Source organism: Protobothrops mucrosquamatus, unplaced genomic scaffold (assembly GCF_001527695.2).
Source record: "Protobothrops mucrosquamatus isolate PMUCROS unplaced genomic scaffold, P.Mucros_1.0 scaffold1508, whole genome shotgun sequence".
NCBI lineage: Eukaryota > Metazoa > Chordata > Lepidosauria > Squamata > Viperidae > Protobothrops > Protobothrops mucrosquamatus.
Window position 1 is genome coordinate 103,018 of NW_015387680.1, and position 15,000 is coordinate 118,017.

At 41.7% G+C, this 15,000-nt stretch overlaps 1 protein-coding gene across 1 annotated transcript in view; it reads left to right on the plus strand.

Annotated features, from left to right (window-relative positions):
- THSD4 (thrombospondin type 1 domain containing 4) overlaps nucleotides 1-15,000 on the plus strand; it is a 121,855-nt gene that overhangs the window by 90,243 nt on the left and 16,612 nt on the right. The window contains exons 9-12 of the mRNA XM_029285324.1: nucleotides 9,166-9,341; nucleotides 9,856-9,952; nucleotides 11,045-11,275; nucleotides 14,452-14,581. Coding sequence (XP_029141157.1) covers nucleotides 9,166-9,341; nucleotides 9,856-9,952; nucleotides 11,045-11,275; nucleotides 14,452-14,581 — 634 coding nt within the window. The remainder of the gene's footprint in view (nucleotides 1-9,165; nucleotides 9,342-9,855; nucleotides 9,953-11,044; nucleotides 11,276-14,451; nucleotides 14,582-15,000) is intronic.

The window sequence follows — 15,000 nt, forward strand, 5'->3', positions numbered from 1 at the left end:
GAGGAGGAGGAGGAGGAGGAGGAGGAGGAGGAGGAGGCATAAAAGCAAAAAAGAGAGTCAGCCTATGTTGGTTTGAGAAGAGTGCAACATTGTTTGTTGAATGAAACCTTCTAGGAAGATTGTTTCTTCCTGGAAAGGACATCAGTCCAAACAAAGCTCATGAGATCACTTACGGGTGGAAATTGAACCATTGAGTGAATGCTCAGGAACAATAATAAGGAATATGAGGTGAAGCCCAAGATGATGTATGAGTTAAAATATGAGATGAACTAGAAGTGGAGGACCTGAAAATTGATCTGTGCAATCAGTTCATCTTCTGGGTATTTTTGTTTTTTGTAAGAAAGCTTTTTGATGTGTCTTTTGTGACAGTATGTTTGAACTCCAAAGTTGACCTCTTTACATCACTCTCCCTAGTCACTCTACTGCTCCTGTTTTCATCTACTTTGTCTGAAATACAGCGGTGACGTAGTTGCTACCTAGACGGCCATGTATGAAAACAGGAAATATGCTTTGCTTCTGATGTAAGCAAAATGTCTGGTAGTTAGCAGGATGGAGCAGTAGTTTTGGGAAACTTCAACACTGGGAGATTGATCTGGTGCAGACAGGTCTTCAAAACATTGGTACAAGCCAAGCTGTGAAACTCTAGGGATTGAAAAGCCCTGAGAAACTGTGTGTGGGTTTTCTTCCCAGGCATGCCAACGAGTGTGATTCTTTTTTAGAACAGGAATGTTGCTATTTTTCTGCCCATGAAAATGGCATGGTATGTTCAGTTTGAGGCAAGTCCTAAAAAGGAACATTATAAGAAATGCCCACCATTACCTTTTTACAAGTTCCCAGTCTTTTAATTCCTTCTGGTTCAGAGCTAGCTCCCAACGTCTTTAGCTAGGGAGCCTTCTCATTTTGGGCCAACTAGTAGTCAACTAGTTGACTATCTAGTTAAGGGTAAGTTTAGCCTTGAGATGATCATATTTGTCAATTGTCTGAAGGGGTGTCACAATCTGCTCTTGATTATCCCAGAGTACAGGACACAAGATAATAGATTAAAATTCTAGGAAGGCAAAGCCATTCAACAGTTGGACCAATTATGACAGATGGATGATGATTCCCCTTCAATCAGAGATGTCACTGATATCTACCATCCTTGCTTTAATGTGGATTCACATTAATTCACCAATGGCACCTTTTTTGCAAAAAACCCCCAAACCCGTTAAATGTCTTCTCCGTGTTTGTAGAATAGTTTTTGGCTAGGCTCCCCCAACCCAATGAAAAAAACCTGAACGTTCTCCATTCTCATATTCCTATGCCCTACTCCAAATTGCATAGCTCCGCATGTTACTAAACTCCAACTCCCACCATCCAAGGCAGTTCCTGCAAGGGTGATGGGAACTGTAGTCCAACAATATCTTCTGCCCCATGGGTTACGTATCTCTGCTGCATTGTGCAGTGTATTGATTGCCTCTGCCTTGTGGCAGGTCATGTGTTGGGCAGATCTCCGATGCCAGTTCATTGTTTAACAAGCAGGAGGAATCCTGTGATTTGGATGTTATTGTTTCTCTAAACGTAACGTTAAGCTCAGTTTCTGTGTTTGTCTTGCTAGGTTTAGGAGTGGATTGGATGTGATACTTGAATCGGTTTAGGACTTTGTGGTTTGTTTGATCTCAGTGCTCAGTTTGGAGGCTGTATTGTTAGCTTTGGTTTGATGTGTTCAAAGTCCCGTCTCCACCAAAGGTGGAGTGGAATAAACAAAGTAACACATCAGTAAGATGTGTTCCTGCATGTGGTAACTTAGCCAACACATTTTGTTGTCTGAAAGCAAGGGGTTGATTATTCAGCACCTGAGATAACATCCTTTAAGCTATCCGATCAATGCTTCATTAATTTGAAACAGACCATAAAATTAACACCAAGGATTGTTCTTTTTTCACCAAAAGCTAAATCTTTCCTCATCTGTCAAAAGGAGGTAAAAATGCATTTTTAAAAGCTGAGATTTAGGCATCACTGGCCCAAAGGCACTCTGCTGGCTTTGTGCCTAAGGAGGAACTAGAATTCACCATCTCCTGGTTTCTAGCCAGGTACCATAACTATTATATTGAACTGACTCTCTTTGAAGCGTATTGCACTGTATAGTTTGTGTTGCAGATATATAGAATATCTACTTCCAAATGCAGAAATGATTTTTTGATACTGCTATTTAAAGAAAAAAGACAAGGAAAAGAATTGTGTGAAAAGCTATTAATATTGTTGGTTCAGTTTTATTTAGGCATGAGCTAAGTTCAGTATTTGGATGAATTATTTGCTAAGCACATGCTAAGGAGTCAGCACTAAAATGATTGTGGGAAAAAGCCCACAACTTTGATTAATGAGCAAGCTAAAGTTATTTCTGCTGTGTAAAGAAGGCATTTGGAAAAAGCCTAGAGCTATATTTTTATCTTGGGCGAGACCCTACGTTGTATCACAATTACCTCTTGCAGCCGGCATCTGCTTAGCACTTTGTCATGTTTCTCCCTGTCTTCCTTCTCCATTTTGAAATATTTCCCTTGAAAGAAATGATGAATAAAAGCAGAACGGAACCTTTGAATGCAAATCTATAGTTACAAGGAGCAAGCAGTGCACAAAGCAGCACATTCCAACAAAACGGAGTATTTGTCCTTGGGGAGAGGATCATTGGTTGACTGTTTAGTTGGAAAACATCAATGAGTTTCAGGTTTCTTTTTTGGCCACAGTAGACCTACTACTCACAACCCTTGTATATTTTGATCAGCCAGCTCTCATGTATATGTATGTAAAGTCAGCAGGGTATCTGTTTGTGGTAGGAGAAGGCATGCAAAAATCAAATAAAGGTTCTTAGAACTTGGAAAAGTGAAGGAACTGGCAACTGGATATGTAGGACACATAACAATCAAGGAGAATTGGAGGAAAAGATATCAAATCATCCAAAAAAGGTCACCTCCAATACTATTCCATCAAACTCTTTCAATCTGGATCTGAAAGGTCCAGCCCAACTAGGTGTTGTAGATCAGAACACATCTCCATCCTTTATTAGTTGGTTGAATGAAAACTGAAATTAGAAATCTAGGTTTGGGTTCCACCAAAGTTTCAAGTAAATCCTCATCAGGACTTTTAGAGAAACATTGATCTTCTTGGCCAAGAGATTCCATTCTTGATTCCCTTTTCGTAATGATCAAGCTCAAGTAGTGAGCCAAACCAAGCTTCACCATTGTTCCCAATGCTGCGGGATCCCATTGCTAGTGCAAAAGAATGACTCAATCTTGTGCATGATTGATGCACAAGCTAAACCTATTTCTGCTGTGTGAAGAATACATTTGGAAAAGCCAGGAGTTGTATTTCTGGCTTGTGTGAAAGCCTACGCAGAATTACAATTAACTCCTGCAGCCAACATACATTTTGAACGTGGAGGGTGTGCTTTCTTGTATTATTTTCATGCAGCAAAATAATTGGGGTGGACTGCATTGATGTGTTCCAGTGAGGCTCTTAATTCATATCAGATTTCTTTGAGATTTCTTAATTCATATCAGTTCTCTTAATCTAAATCAGATTTGGGTTATGTGGGAAACAATGATGTTTCTAAACTGCGAACATGGATTTCTTTCTTTGCCTTCTTCCTGTAACAAATAATTGGAGAACTTTTGCCAATGAACTTACAATATTGGGTTAGAGAGTCAATTAAAGACAGTTTCCTCAGTTTCTGGGGAGAAGAACAGTTAAAAACCCAGCTTGTGTGTTCTCAAATTTTATTCACCGTTCTTCCCTTATCTTTCTTCCTCAGAAGTTGCCAACACGATTAAAAGATCAGTTTTCTGCAACCCCCTTTTGTCCCCTGCAACCTTTAATCATGCAGGCTATTAGCTGGTAATTTTAACCTCTCCCTATTTCAGCGTTGGCTTCTGCAACAGAACATGGCAGGTTTTGTTCTCTCCGTCTGAGAAATTCCATGCTTTATTACCAGAAAGGTTTGAAATACTTAATAAAAGCATGCAAAAGGCCCAGCCTTTATTTGCAAAGACAATTATCTCATTTTTACTATTAATGTGATGGAACTCAGAGCATCTTGTGCCAAGCCCAAAGCAATGAAAAAGACAATCAGGTTAAAACTCTCCCAAAGAAATCTGGAACCCTACAATTAATATTGACTCAGGCCTTGACAAAACACTGGCCTGTGTTTGTTTTGGTGTCAAGATCTGGCGCTGGAAGCTATCTGTCTTGATTACTGATCGATAACTAGAAGAATGAGAGCAATACTTCATACTGGAAGCAACTTAGAGGAGGAAGGGGATACATTAGTGACTTTGCTGTGGGGTCTGCATTGGTTCTCAAGATGTGTTCTATAATTGATTGATTGGTTTGTGCCATTGAGTCATTGTCAGTTCTTAACCTAATAAACTGATTTTCTCCAGGACACATTGTCCCACCCATCGCTACTGTCCATCTATATGGCTATTGGTCATCCTCTTCTTCTCTTTCCTTCACCTTTCCTAGTATTACAGCCTTTTCTATCTTCACTTAATGTCTCTGAAGTAGGACAATTTGGGTCTTGAGTAAGATCTCTGGGTTGATTTGTTTGAGGCTGTCTGAAGATCAGCAGACCTATTTCAAGCCATTGTGATCTGGCACCAAGCTGTGGTTCTACTGAGAATAATAAGTGGACTAAATCCAGTCTCTTGGGAATATGGCAAACTATACTCAAATTAGTCTCCAAATAACAGATCTGGAGACAGTGGAGTTCCATGGAGAAATAAAACAGCTTGTGGCCCAAATGTATGACATGGGAGAAACTTTATAGCTCTCAAAACTTTGAAGGAACTCTAAATATGGGAAGCAGTTAGAAAAAACTTTCTGAGGGCATCAGGGATGTGCCAACTAAACTCTTAATTTGTATGCTAAATCCCACTTTGACTGTGTCCAACCTTACTGTGACTCTTTACATTCTCAATAAAAACACTTTAATCCTTCTTTTGAATTTCTTAAGCTCTTCCCTTGAATTATGTAACGAGGCAAGGCGACTGATTTGAGATCAAGGGACTTTTTTCTTTTTTTTTCTTTAGAGAAACCTTGCAGGAGAAGTAATATTGCATCCTACGGATAAAGACTTCAATTAAGTTAGCTTTTTTTAACGGCTTGATTACAGTTTAAAAATAGAGCTACATTTAATTGGATTTGACCATTTGGCTTCACCTAAATGCAGCTTTTGAGTCCTGACTCATTTTCAGTTAGCTTTTTTTTTTATGATCCCTTGTAGACAACCTGAAACTTTAATGAAACTTTAATGATGTTCAGGGACAGTTTGCCCTGTCTGGTATCCTCCATCTGGGTTGAATTGTGGTTCTCAGAATAGGAGCTACCATGGAACTGTAGATCCTGGAGAGAAGAAGGTATACAAGTGATAACTTCCCCTACCTCCAAATGTCCTGCTATTCCTTGGAGGTTGCTAGGGTTGACCTAAGACAGAGTGATGTGTCAATGTTGGCTCAATAAGTTCTCTCCTCCTCTTCGTCTTCCTTCTTCTTCTTGAATAATGCCACCACCATGTTTCCCATAAGATGCATCTCGCCTAGTTTTTCCTCATCCTCATTCCTGAGTTTTGGTCATGACCTCATCCAGATTCAGTTTCTTCCCGGGCTAGTCAGTTGTAGATTGTCCAAGTAGACCATCCCTTTTTAGTGCTGGTCCTCTCAAGCAGCTCTCAGAAGAAACTCCCAGGTTCCAAAAATGGACTGCATTTCATTCAGTGAAACAGACATTTTTCTTTGCAAATATTTTTAAGACCCAACTCGGAACATGTTTCAGAGTTGGAGAGGCATCAGCCAAGTCCCTCGGTCCCAGCGCAGCCTGTGAATTTATTTGGATTAAGTGACCAAATCAGAAATCCATATGCCTCAGTCTGCTTAGGAGTCATCCTTAAAAGATCACCTCTATCCCTTCCATTGTTTTTATGTCGGGGTGCCTTTCCTTGCTTTTCCTGATGCTCAGAAATCAGATGTTGTCAGGACAGGACTAAGAGTTCCTTGAAGAGGAAAGGATGAAGCTTAGTCAACAAATATTTCAGGGATTTCCAAAGCAGATTCAGACTATTGTCTTCTTGTGTAACAAATATGTAGTAAGCATATTTTGGGTGGAAATGAAGGTCCAGAGAACATTTTGAAGGTAATGGACAAGGATGAACTTTCGTAAAATAAAATCACTTAATAACCGCCCTGCTTAGCAATGTGAAATTCTGATCCCCATTGTGGCCATAAATTGAAGATTACTAGTATTTATTAACACCAATATTGCAGAAAGCTTTATTGGGAGTTTGCTGAATTCATTGGCTACCTCTCTTCGGAAGAGAGTTTGCCACATTCTAAGCATTCAGCCTGTCTCCTCCCTCATTGCAAATCGGGCTTACAGTTTGAAAATTCAACCCGTCTTTTCCCCAGCATGGTTACTGCTGTAACAGGGAAAAGAGAATACGTTATTCAACATTTCCCCTTCTCCCCAGCGTAAAAACTCATGGAGGGTTTCAATTTGAACAGTGTGAAATGGGAATTCTCCGTTTTGCAGGGTTTAGCAGTTTTACCACTCAATGTGCCAGACAGACAATGGTCTGCCCCTTGAATAGTTCTCATGCTGTTCAAATATCATTTCCCCCTCCCGCCTCGGCAGCTTCCCATTCATAAAGGGAATTTTAAAAAACGTCTTTCTCTCTCAAAAGCCCATTTCCAAACAATGCAGACGTTGCGTTTCTCAAGAAATCGGCGGGTTTTCCTAGAATGGGTGGTGAAGGGTAGGTTTTCAGAAACGTCCTGCTGATTCACTCACTGGAAAGCCAGTGTTTAAGCAACAAGGAAGAACCTGATGATAATTTAATCTGCTAAGGGACAAAGCCCTCCTCTATGGTGTTTGTTGCTCTCGCCTCACCAAGCTTTCAACACCTTATTTGTCTCTGTATGGCAAGCATTTCTTTCGTGTAATCACCAAATTCTGAAAAGTGCCGGTTTCAAGGGCAAGCGCACCCCCCTCTCTGGGTGCGTAAGTTGAAGAATGTTGGGGTCACGTTCAGACCGTGGCTTGGTTTTGAGTTTGCGATTTGAGTCCGAGTTAAATTTTTCCATATTCCCGAAGAATGCACAACACAAAGCAATCGGTAACAACGCGGAATACAACAGCAGTTTAAGAAAGCTTTCGATTAAAAAAAAAATAGATAAACAAATATATTTGCCCAAATAAGCAAGAATATTTTAGCCTAAGGGTGGGAAGGCCGTGATGCAGTGCTGGGAGAGAGTGATTGACAACAAAGGATTTCTGTGCCCCGGCAGTCATTATTCTATCAATTACAGAACATTTCATTCTCATCACCCATTTTTCTGTGCAGCTCAGAGGATTTAAAACCGAGCCAGAGCAAAGGTGGGGAGATGGTTTCCTTGGCTGTCCATGGTATTTTCAGGAATCTGGGGTCCAAGTTCAAAGTTCAAAGGCATCAATAATCTTTCCATCCCCACTTTAACAAAGTCCAATTTTGGTTTCCATAGAGACTCTTGGGGAATACCATCGCTTGCACGATTCTAAGATTGCACAATTCAAGTTTGTTCATGCTACTTTATGCCTCAAGATCTGCTTTTCTGGGAAACATCAACTTGTAATTCAAATGGAATGAATTTTGGAAGCCTAACAAGCGAAGGGAAAGTTGCGGGCTGAGTGATGCAGGGAGATCTCAAAAGGAGAATTAAGGAAGGGAGGTGAGAAGTATCTAGAGATAGTTTTACTTCTGGTGGAATCTGGAGACCTTCTCATGCCATTCAACACAAGTTCAGAGAAATCCTTATTTCTTCCCACTCTTTTCCCCCTATGTCTGTCTCAAATGAACTTCAGATCCAAATATTTGAAGAGAACCATTTGCTGATTGCTGTTGACAAGCTTAATTTGTGAAGACTACACAACCAGATGTTGACCTATGTTCTGGCTTTCAGATACAGAACATCTCTGCACAATTTCATTATTAATTTTTGAATTATGGCTGCATATGCATGCATACACATGTCGCTATGTATCTAGTATCGATTTAAAAGGCTTGCCACTGCACTGAACATAACTGGCAATTTGCAGGTAATAATCCCTGCCCTGGAAAATATGCTATTCCTCCTTTCCTAACATAAAATTAGAAGAAACAAGAAATATGGCTATGGGTTTATCCTATAGATGAAAGATGCTGTTTTCCCCATGTCAGAGACTGAGGTATATAGAAGAGAGTTTTAGTTCACGATTTTATCATCCAGAGATTCAGTTTATCACCAGAAATGCCCAAAGATTTATTTCAACTTTCACTAAGAAGTGATTCAGTTTAAAGGAATGTGGCCTTAGAAAGACTAATTGAGAAAAACCTTTGAGACCTGCAAGCAGAAATATTTATAGTTTTACTGAGCGGACTCAAAACATTTTCCTTGCATAGTATCTGTTGTACCAATATGGTTGTGCTTCTATTTTCTCTTTTTTATCTGAGTCCCGGTTCAGCTACGACAATGATGGAAGGATCATCCATGGTCCACCTGTAGCTGTCCCTGCACCATTGAAATCCCTGTGCTGAAATGGAGAAATTTTATCAATGACCCATCAAGAAATGCATACATGCTGAGATCCATAATCTCATATCATGATGAGAAGCTTCCTGGGGAAATAGGTAGAGTTGTGCAAAGTTAAGCGGAGCTACGTATTTAAAGAGAAAGATTTGAGATACTGGGCAAATCAGTTCAATAGATTTGCCTTTCCCTGTAAGTGCCCTCCATCCAAGAAATAATTGGATCTAGCCTTGTGGAACAGAAGAAGGCAAAGCTAAAAACAGTAGAAATGGTAAAGTGTCAGTACCATGGACAGTTCACAAGGGATGATAGTAGATATTAAGGACAACAAGCAGATCCTTGAACGGTTAATCTTACTAAGGTCAAACATCTACTCTACCTGAAAGATTGTGGCTCATGATTATGACATATGAATCCTCACAACCACAGGGAGGGATTTTCTCCATGACCATCTACTACTAATTTGTGCTTCAAGGTCTCCCAATGGGACACTCCTCACCGCTGTAACTGTCCACCTGGCTGTTCATTATTACTTTCTTTAATACTTTACTTTCTTTTTCTTTCTTTCGTTGTTTTCACCTGGTTCTTCCTACAGCACTACGGAGTCGATCAGGACGTGCCATTATCAACGGGAATTGGGCAATTGATCGACCTGGGAGATACGAGGGAGGAGGAACGATATTCATCTATAAACGGCCCAACGAGATCTCAAGTACTGCCGGGGAATCCTTTTTAGCAGAGGGCCCAACCAATGAAATCTTGGATGTCTATGTAAGAACCAAAGATTTCAGATAATAATATCATTTCTTTATTGAACCAGAGGAACCACCCTTAACCATTAGAAGTTTTTTACTCCCGGATAAAATAGTTTTTAAAGTTAATTTTCCATCTGGATAGGTTGAGAAGGAAGTCAGAGACCTGAGCCGGCAGGTGTGCACGTTTATTTATTTATAACCTTGTCTCTGATGGGTAAATTTATTTTTTTATTTTATTTTAGTTATTAAACTTACATGCTGAACATTTCTGAACTTGAGGGGGGACAGAAAAATGTGGAGATGAATAAAGCCACTTCTTTTTATGGACTTAATGTCCCTAAGAACATTGAATGACCGTTTTGCTTAACAACCAAGTGTCCAGTCCCAACTGTGGTTGCTAAACAAGGTTTACCTGTAGTTTAAGTCTTTCTGTGGAGTGGGTTTCCTGATCTGGTCCAGCTGGTGGGGTGAACTGGGTTTGTACATCAGAGTCAACTCAATGAACTCAAAGGTTCTTCTTCCTTCCACAGATGATTCATCAACAGCCCAATCCAGGTATACATTATGAGTACATTATTCCAGGTCCCAACACCATCAGTTCTCAGGTGCCTCTTCACAGACGGCCAGGTAAGAATGCGGTGATTTCCTCAACCAATCTGATGACTTTCTCTTGATTGGCAGGGACTTCTTAAACAAGGCATTTTTCCATCCTTTCAATGGCAGGAAATGGTTCTCTCTGATGCATCCAGTAAAACTATCTTTGAAAGCAAAGCATCACATTTGTCCCAAAGGGGCTACTTCAAAAGGCAACTGGACTTTGTTTTTTCCTTGAAGACGTTTCGCTCCTCATCCAAGAAGCGAAATGTCTTCAAGGAAAAACGAAGAAAGTCCAGCTGCCTTTTGAAAAAGCCCCTTTGGGACAACTGTGACCTGGATGACGGAGAATCTCCATAGATATCACATCGTTGCTTTTAGGGTACCCCAAACTTGATAGCTTTATCAAAAGATTATTTGAGAGGCTCATCTACCTGCTCAAATTACCAGGTTTGGTTTCTTTAGCTTTTCAAAGATTATTTGTTTGTTTGTTTCACCTTCACTCCTTTAGAGAATTAAATGCTTCTGAAAGGTTATTATGTGGTCTTTCTGGACATTTCTTCACAGTTCTCTACATGCAAAAGGAAGGGTATCTTTATAGATAAAACAGATTTTATTCATGGAAAATAAGGGGGGGAATAGAATGAGGGGGAAAGCCTATTTTTTTTTTTATTCTACCCAAAGTCTCAGGGTATTTTCATAAAATACCTTTTCACCAAATTTTTGGGGAGAATAAAGAATGCATTTTTTTCCCCTCACACCAATTTTTCTTCCCTTAATTTCCAGCTATTTAGCTTGGCCCGTTTCCCATTGTTGCTTCAGTTTTATTCACACCAGGATGCTTTAACTGAATGCTCTGTGCTATTGCAAGATTGGTCGAAGAACAAACGTTCAACATTTCAGCCTGGTTGACAAATAGGATATCTTTTTCTAAACAGTTCATGGCCTTTGCGTCTTTCAAACCATCCTGGTGCTTTGGGGTTCACTGCTACAAGAAACCTCTGAACTTATGTAGTCACCCCAAGTCCTCCAGGCTTTTTTTTGGGCGGGGCTTTGTATTCTGACTGGCTCATGGCTGAGAAATACATGTTTGTTCTTGTGATGTGATTGACCTCATGTGCCTAGGGGAGCCGTTCAATGGCCAACTGGAGGTGACAGAGACCGTGAATTACCAGGACAAAGATCTGCATCAGGAGGCAGGCAGTCACCCGAGACAACCCGGGATGAGTCAGCCTGGAAGATTTCCTTCCCAAGTTCCAGACAACCAAGTCCCAGTTGGTCAGCCTCCCAGACGCAGCCGGGAACATAACTGGAAACAAACTGGAACAACTGAATGCAGCGCTACCTGTGGGAAAGGTTTGTAGTGACGGACTCACAGATCTGACCCTGGGAGGGCTTGAAGGAGGTGGAGAATTTAGCTATTGAATCGTTTGTTTTTCAATTTCTATAACTCCCCGTCTCTGCCAAGCGATTCTGGGTGGCTTATAAGTCTAGAATTCTAAAATAGTTAAAACAATGAAAACAGCTAGAAAAGAAACACAAAACAGCAGCCAAGATAGTGAAACAACTAACAGTAGGGTGAAGAAACAGAACCCTTAGCAGGTTCTGGTCCCCAGGCCTGGGTATGTAGCCAGGTTTTTAAAGCCTTACGGAAGACCAACCAGACTGGGGCAGCAAAATAGTGCAGTTCTCCCTCTCGTAGTATTTGGGACACCTTCAGGGCCTCCCAGTGCCAGCTGTCATTTCCCCTTCCAGATCATCTCAGTTACTGAAGGTTGACTTCAGGAGGAAAAAATTCAAGAAATTCTCTGCTGGAAAAGTTTCCCAGTGGTGTAACTCCATCTGAAGTTTAGGGCTTCCTAGAAACATTTTTCTTTTTCAGACCTGGGGTGAAGGAGCCCCCCCCCCTCCTGAGTCCAGGCCATTCACGTTGACCGGGTCCTCCTCCATTTTTCTTAGCTGAGGATCTAACTGCCTCTTCCCAAGACACTTTGGGCAGGTTTTCCTCTCTCCAATCATGCCCCATTTCTGGAGTTCCTCAGCTGACCATTCCTGGGAACGTTGGTGGTTGTGAAAACAAGATTTGCTAGCCACTGGGATATTTACTGCCCTGATAGAAGCAGCATACTGAGAGAGGAAACTGTAGCAAAAGAGGAATGGTGGAGGCTGGCCAAAAACTTCCGGATTTTCTGTAAACTCACTCTGGAGAAGAAGAATAGCCCTGTTAGCTTTTAGGAGGCTGAGAGCTTTCCTGGTTGAATACACCACTGAATATATTACATTTGACTTTGGCAGAAACTTCCTTTTTCATTTCCTTTGTGAGTAAATCGGGACTGTTTTTTTCACGGCGTGTCAAGCAGCCCTCAGGACTAAGCAGGAAAGCCAGTTTTTCTCCCCACTCCACCCACCCTCAACGTGAATGGAAGAACCACGGGAAATACCTCGTGAGAGTTCAAGATGATTGAAAATAAAACACACACTGAATAGACAGCTTGGCTTCACTCGTTCTCTGATGCCAAGGGTCTGACGCATGAATCTGTAGCTGATCATCAGTGGCCAAGATACAACCTCCAAGAGCCATAGCCTTCGTGGCCCATGTGGAGAGATTCTGAGAGTTGTGGGTTCTGCAACCTATGGAGGGCCACAACATCTCTTAATATAATATGCGGCAGTTTTGATTGATTTCTTGGTTGCCTGCTATCGAGTTGTTCTCTAATCCTAGTTAGAACTTCTCCCTGACCATCTGTCCCCAATCTTGTTCTTCAGAACTTCCAAGCGACTTCCACCGAGTCTCTCCTCTTTGCTGCTGGTGGTCCTCCTCTTCTTCTGTTTCCTTCTACTGTTCTCACCATCAGGGTCTTCTCCAGAGAGCTGGGTCTTCATATCATATGTCCAAAGTAGGATAATATGAACCTGGTCAAATCTGAACCTAATTAAGTAGGCCCTGCAACTGTTCTGAAGTGATACTCATCCCACAAGTTGTTGCAGTTCAGCTCTTTACTGAGCACCTTGTACAATGAAGTGTTCTGCAGCCTTCAAGGTTCCTCCTTGTCTTGTGAGAACTGCAACCTCTTTGTCAAAATCTACTTTGCAGTTGGCCTGGGTTCAAGAGCATGTCATATTTTGACTGGGAAGATAATCCAACTTGGTCCAGATTCCTGCCCTGGAGAAATTGGCAATGGAAAGAACCTTCTCTGGTTTAAATTCAGGAAGAGGGATCTGTTCCAAGGACTGCTGTGAGAAATTTAAAAAAAAACAAAAAACCTTTCTCCCTCTATCCCTTGTGAAGGGAAAATCAATTTTTTGACAAAATATATACGATATCCTACTTCAAAGATTGGGAAAGGTTTCCATTGCTGAGGAATTCAAATGTATTTGCTTTTGCCATCGACCATAACAGAAGGGCAAACAATCATAGCTTTATCAGAGAAGCATCACAACAACAGTCAAGGTTGTTTAAACTGAGCATCAAGTAGATGGTTTGGAAGTAACGTTTAGTCCCACTTAGGGGAGATCTGCAGAAACTGATGTGATAGGCTGGTCACTAAAGCCCCCACGGCATTCGCAGGGTTTGCTCACAGTCTTACTAAAACTGGTTCCAACTGTGTGAGGTTTTGTTGTGGTGGTTGTTTCTTTTAAAGCAAAGGTTCACACTCTAGAGTGGAAGAGCCCTGTAGCCCTTTGCAGCCAAACCAGCAAAGAAGCAAAAAAAAAAAAAAAGCCTCTTAGAGAGAAATTTACGATGACCTAAAAGCTGTTCTTTTAATTAAATTCATGGCTGTTGGCCGAAACTCAGTGAGATGTGTTTGTCGCTTGTTGGATTAAGCACACGAGAGAGAGAGAGAGAGAGAGAGAGAGAGACAGACAGACAGACAGACAGACAGACAGACAGACAGACAGACAGACAGACAGACAGACAGAGAGAAACAGAGAGGGAGGGAGAGAGAGAAAGAGAAAGAGAGAGAGGGAGGGAGAAAAAGAGAGGGAGGGAAGAAGGGAATGAAAGAAAGAGAGAGACAGAGAGAGAGGGAGAAACAGAAAGGGAGGGGGAGAGGGAGGGAGAGAGAAAGAGAGACAGAGAGGGAGGGAGAGAGGGAGAAAGAGAGACGGAGAGAGAGGAAGAAACAGAGAGGGAGGGAAGAAGGGAGTGAGAGAGAGAAAGAGAGAGACAGACAGAGAGGGAGAAACAGAGAGGGAGGGAGAGAGGGAGAAAGAGAGACGGAGAGAGAGGAAGAAACAGAGAGGGAGGGAAGAAGGGAGTGAGAGAGAGAAAGAGAGACACAGAGAGAGGGAGAAACAGAAAGGGAGGGAGAGAGTGAGAGATGACATTGGTTTGACTTGGCATATGTTTAGTGGGCTTTCTCTGTTCCTTTCTTATTTATGGTTTCTGATCTGGAATATCTATAGAAATTCAGGGTGAGTTCAACTGAATGCAGGAGAAGAAACTGACTCATCCCATCCAAGGCTACCTGTATGTCTTCCATTCAATGGATTTTTCACAGCTTCTTGCTTTATCTGTCTTTTCCTTTCAGGGGCACAATATCCCATCTTCCGCTGCGTGCACAGAAACACTCACGAGGAGGTGGCTGACAGCTACTGCGACGTCAACTCTAAGCCCACCCCGGAGGAGGAACCCTGCAACCTTTTCCCTTGCCCAGCCTTGTAAGGAGCTGATCCTTTCTCACATAGCACCTAAGCTTTCCTGGCCATTTCCAGAGAACCCTAACCACAGACCCTGCCCCCCCCCCGTTTCTGAAATTTCAAGTGGAAGTAGGGTGACAACGCTTAGTTAATGTAGCTCTGCCTAGAAACTAAAGCTACAATCCAATCCACATTGAACCCAGAGAATCTCTCTAGCTCAGGGTTGAACAGTGGGGTCTTTGGTGCTCTCTGGGTTTGGTGGTTTTCTTGCAGACGTTTCATGATCCAACTAGGTAATATCATCAGGGCTAGAAGGGAGGGGGGTTTGCAGAGAGGAGGAGGAGGGGGACTGTGGGGTCCTTTGTGCTCTCTGAGCTTGATTGTTTACTTGCAGAGGTTTCATCATGCAACTAGGACTAGGTAACATCATCAGTGCCAGA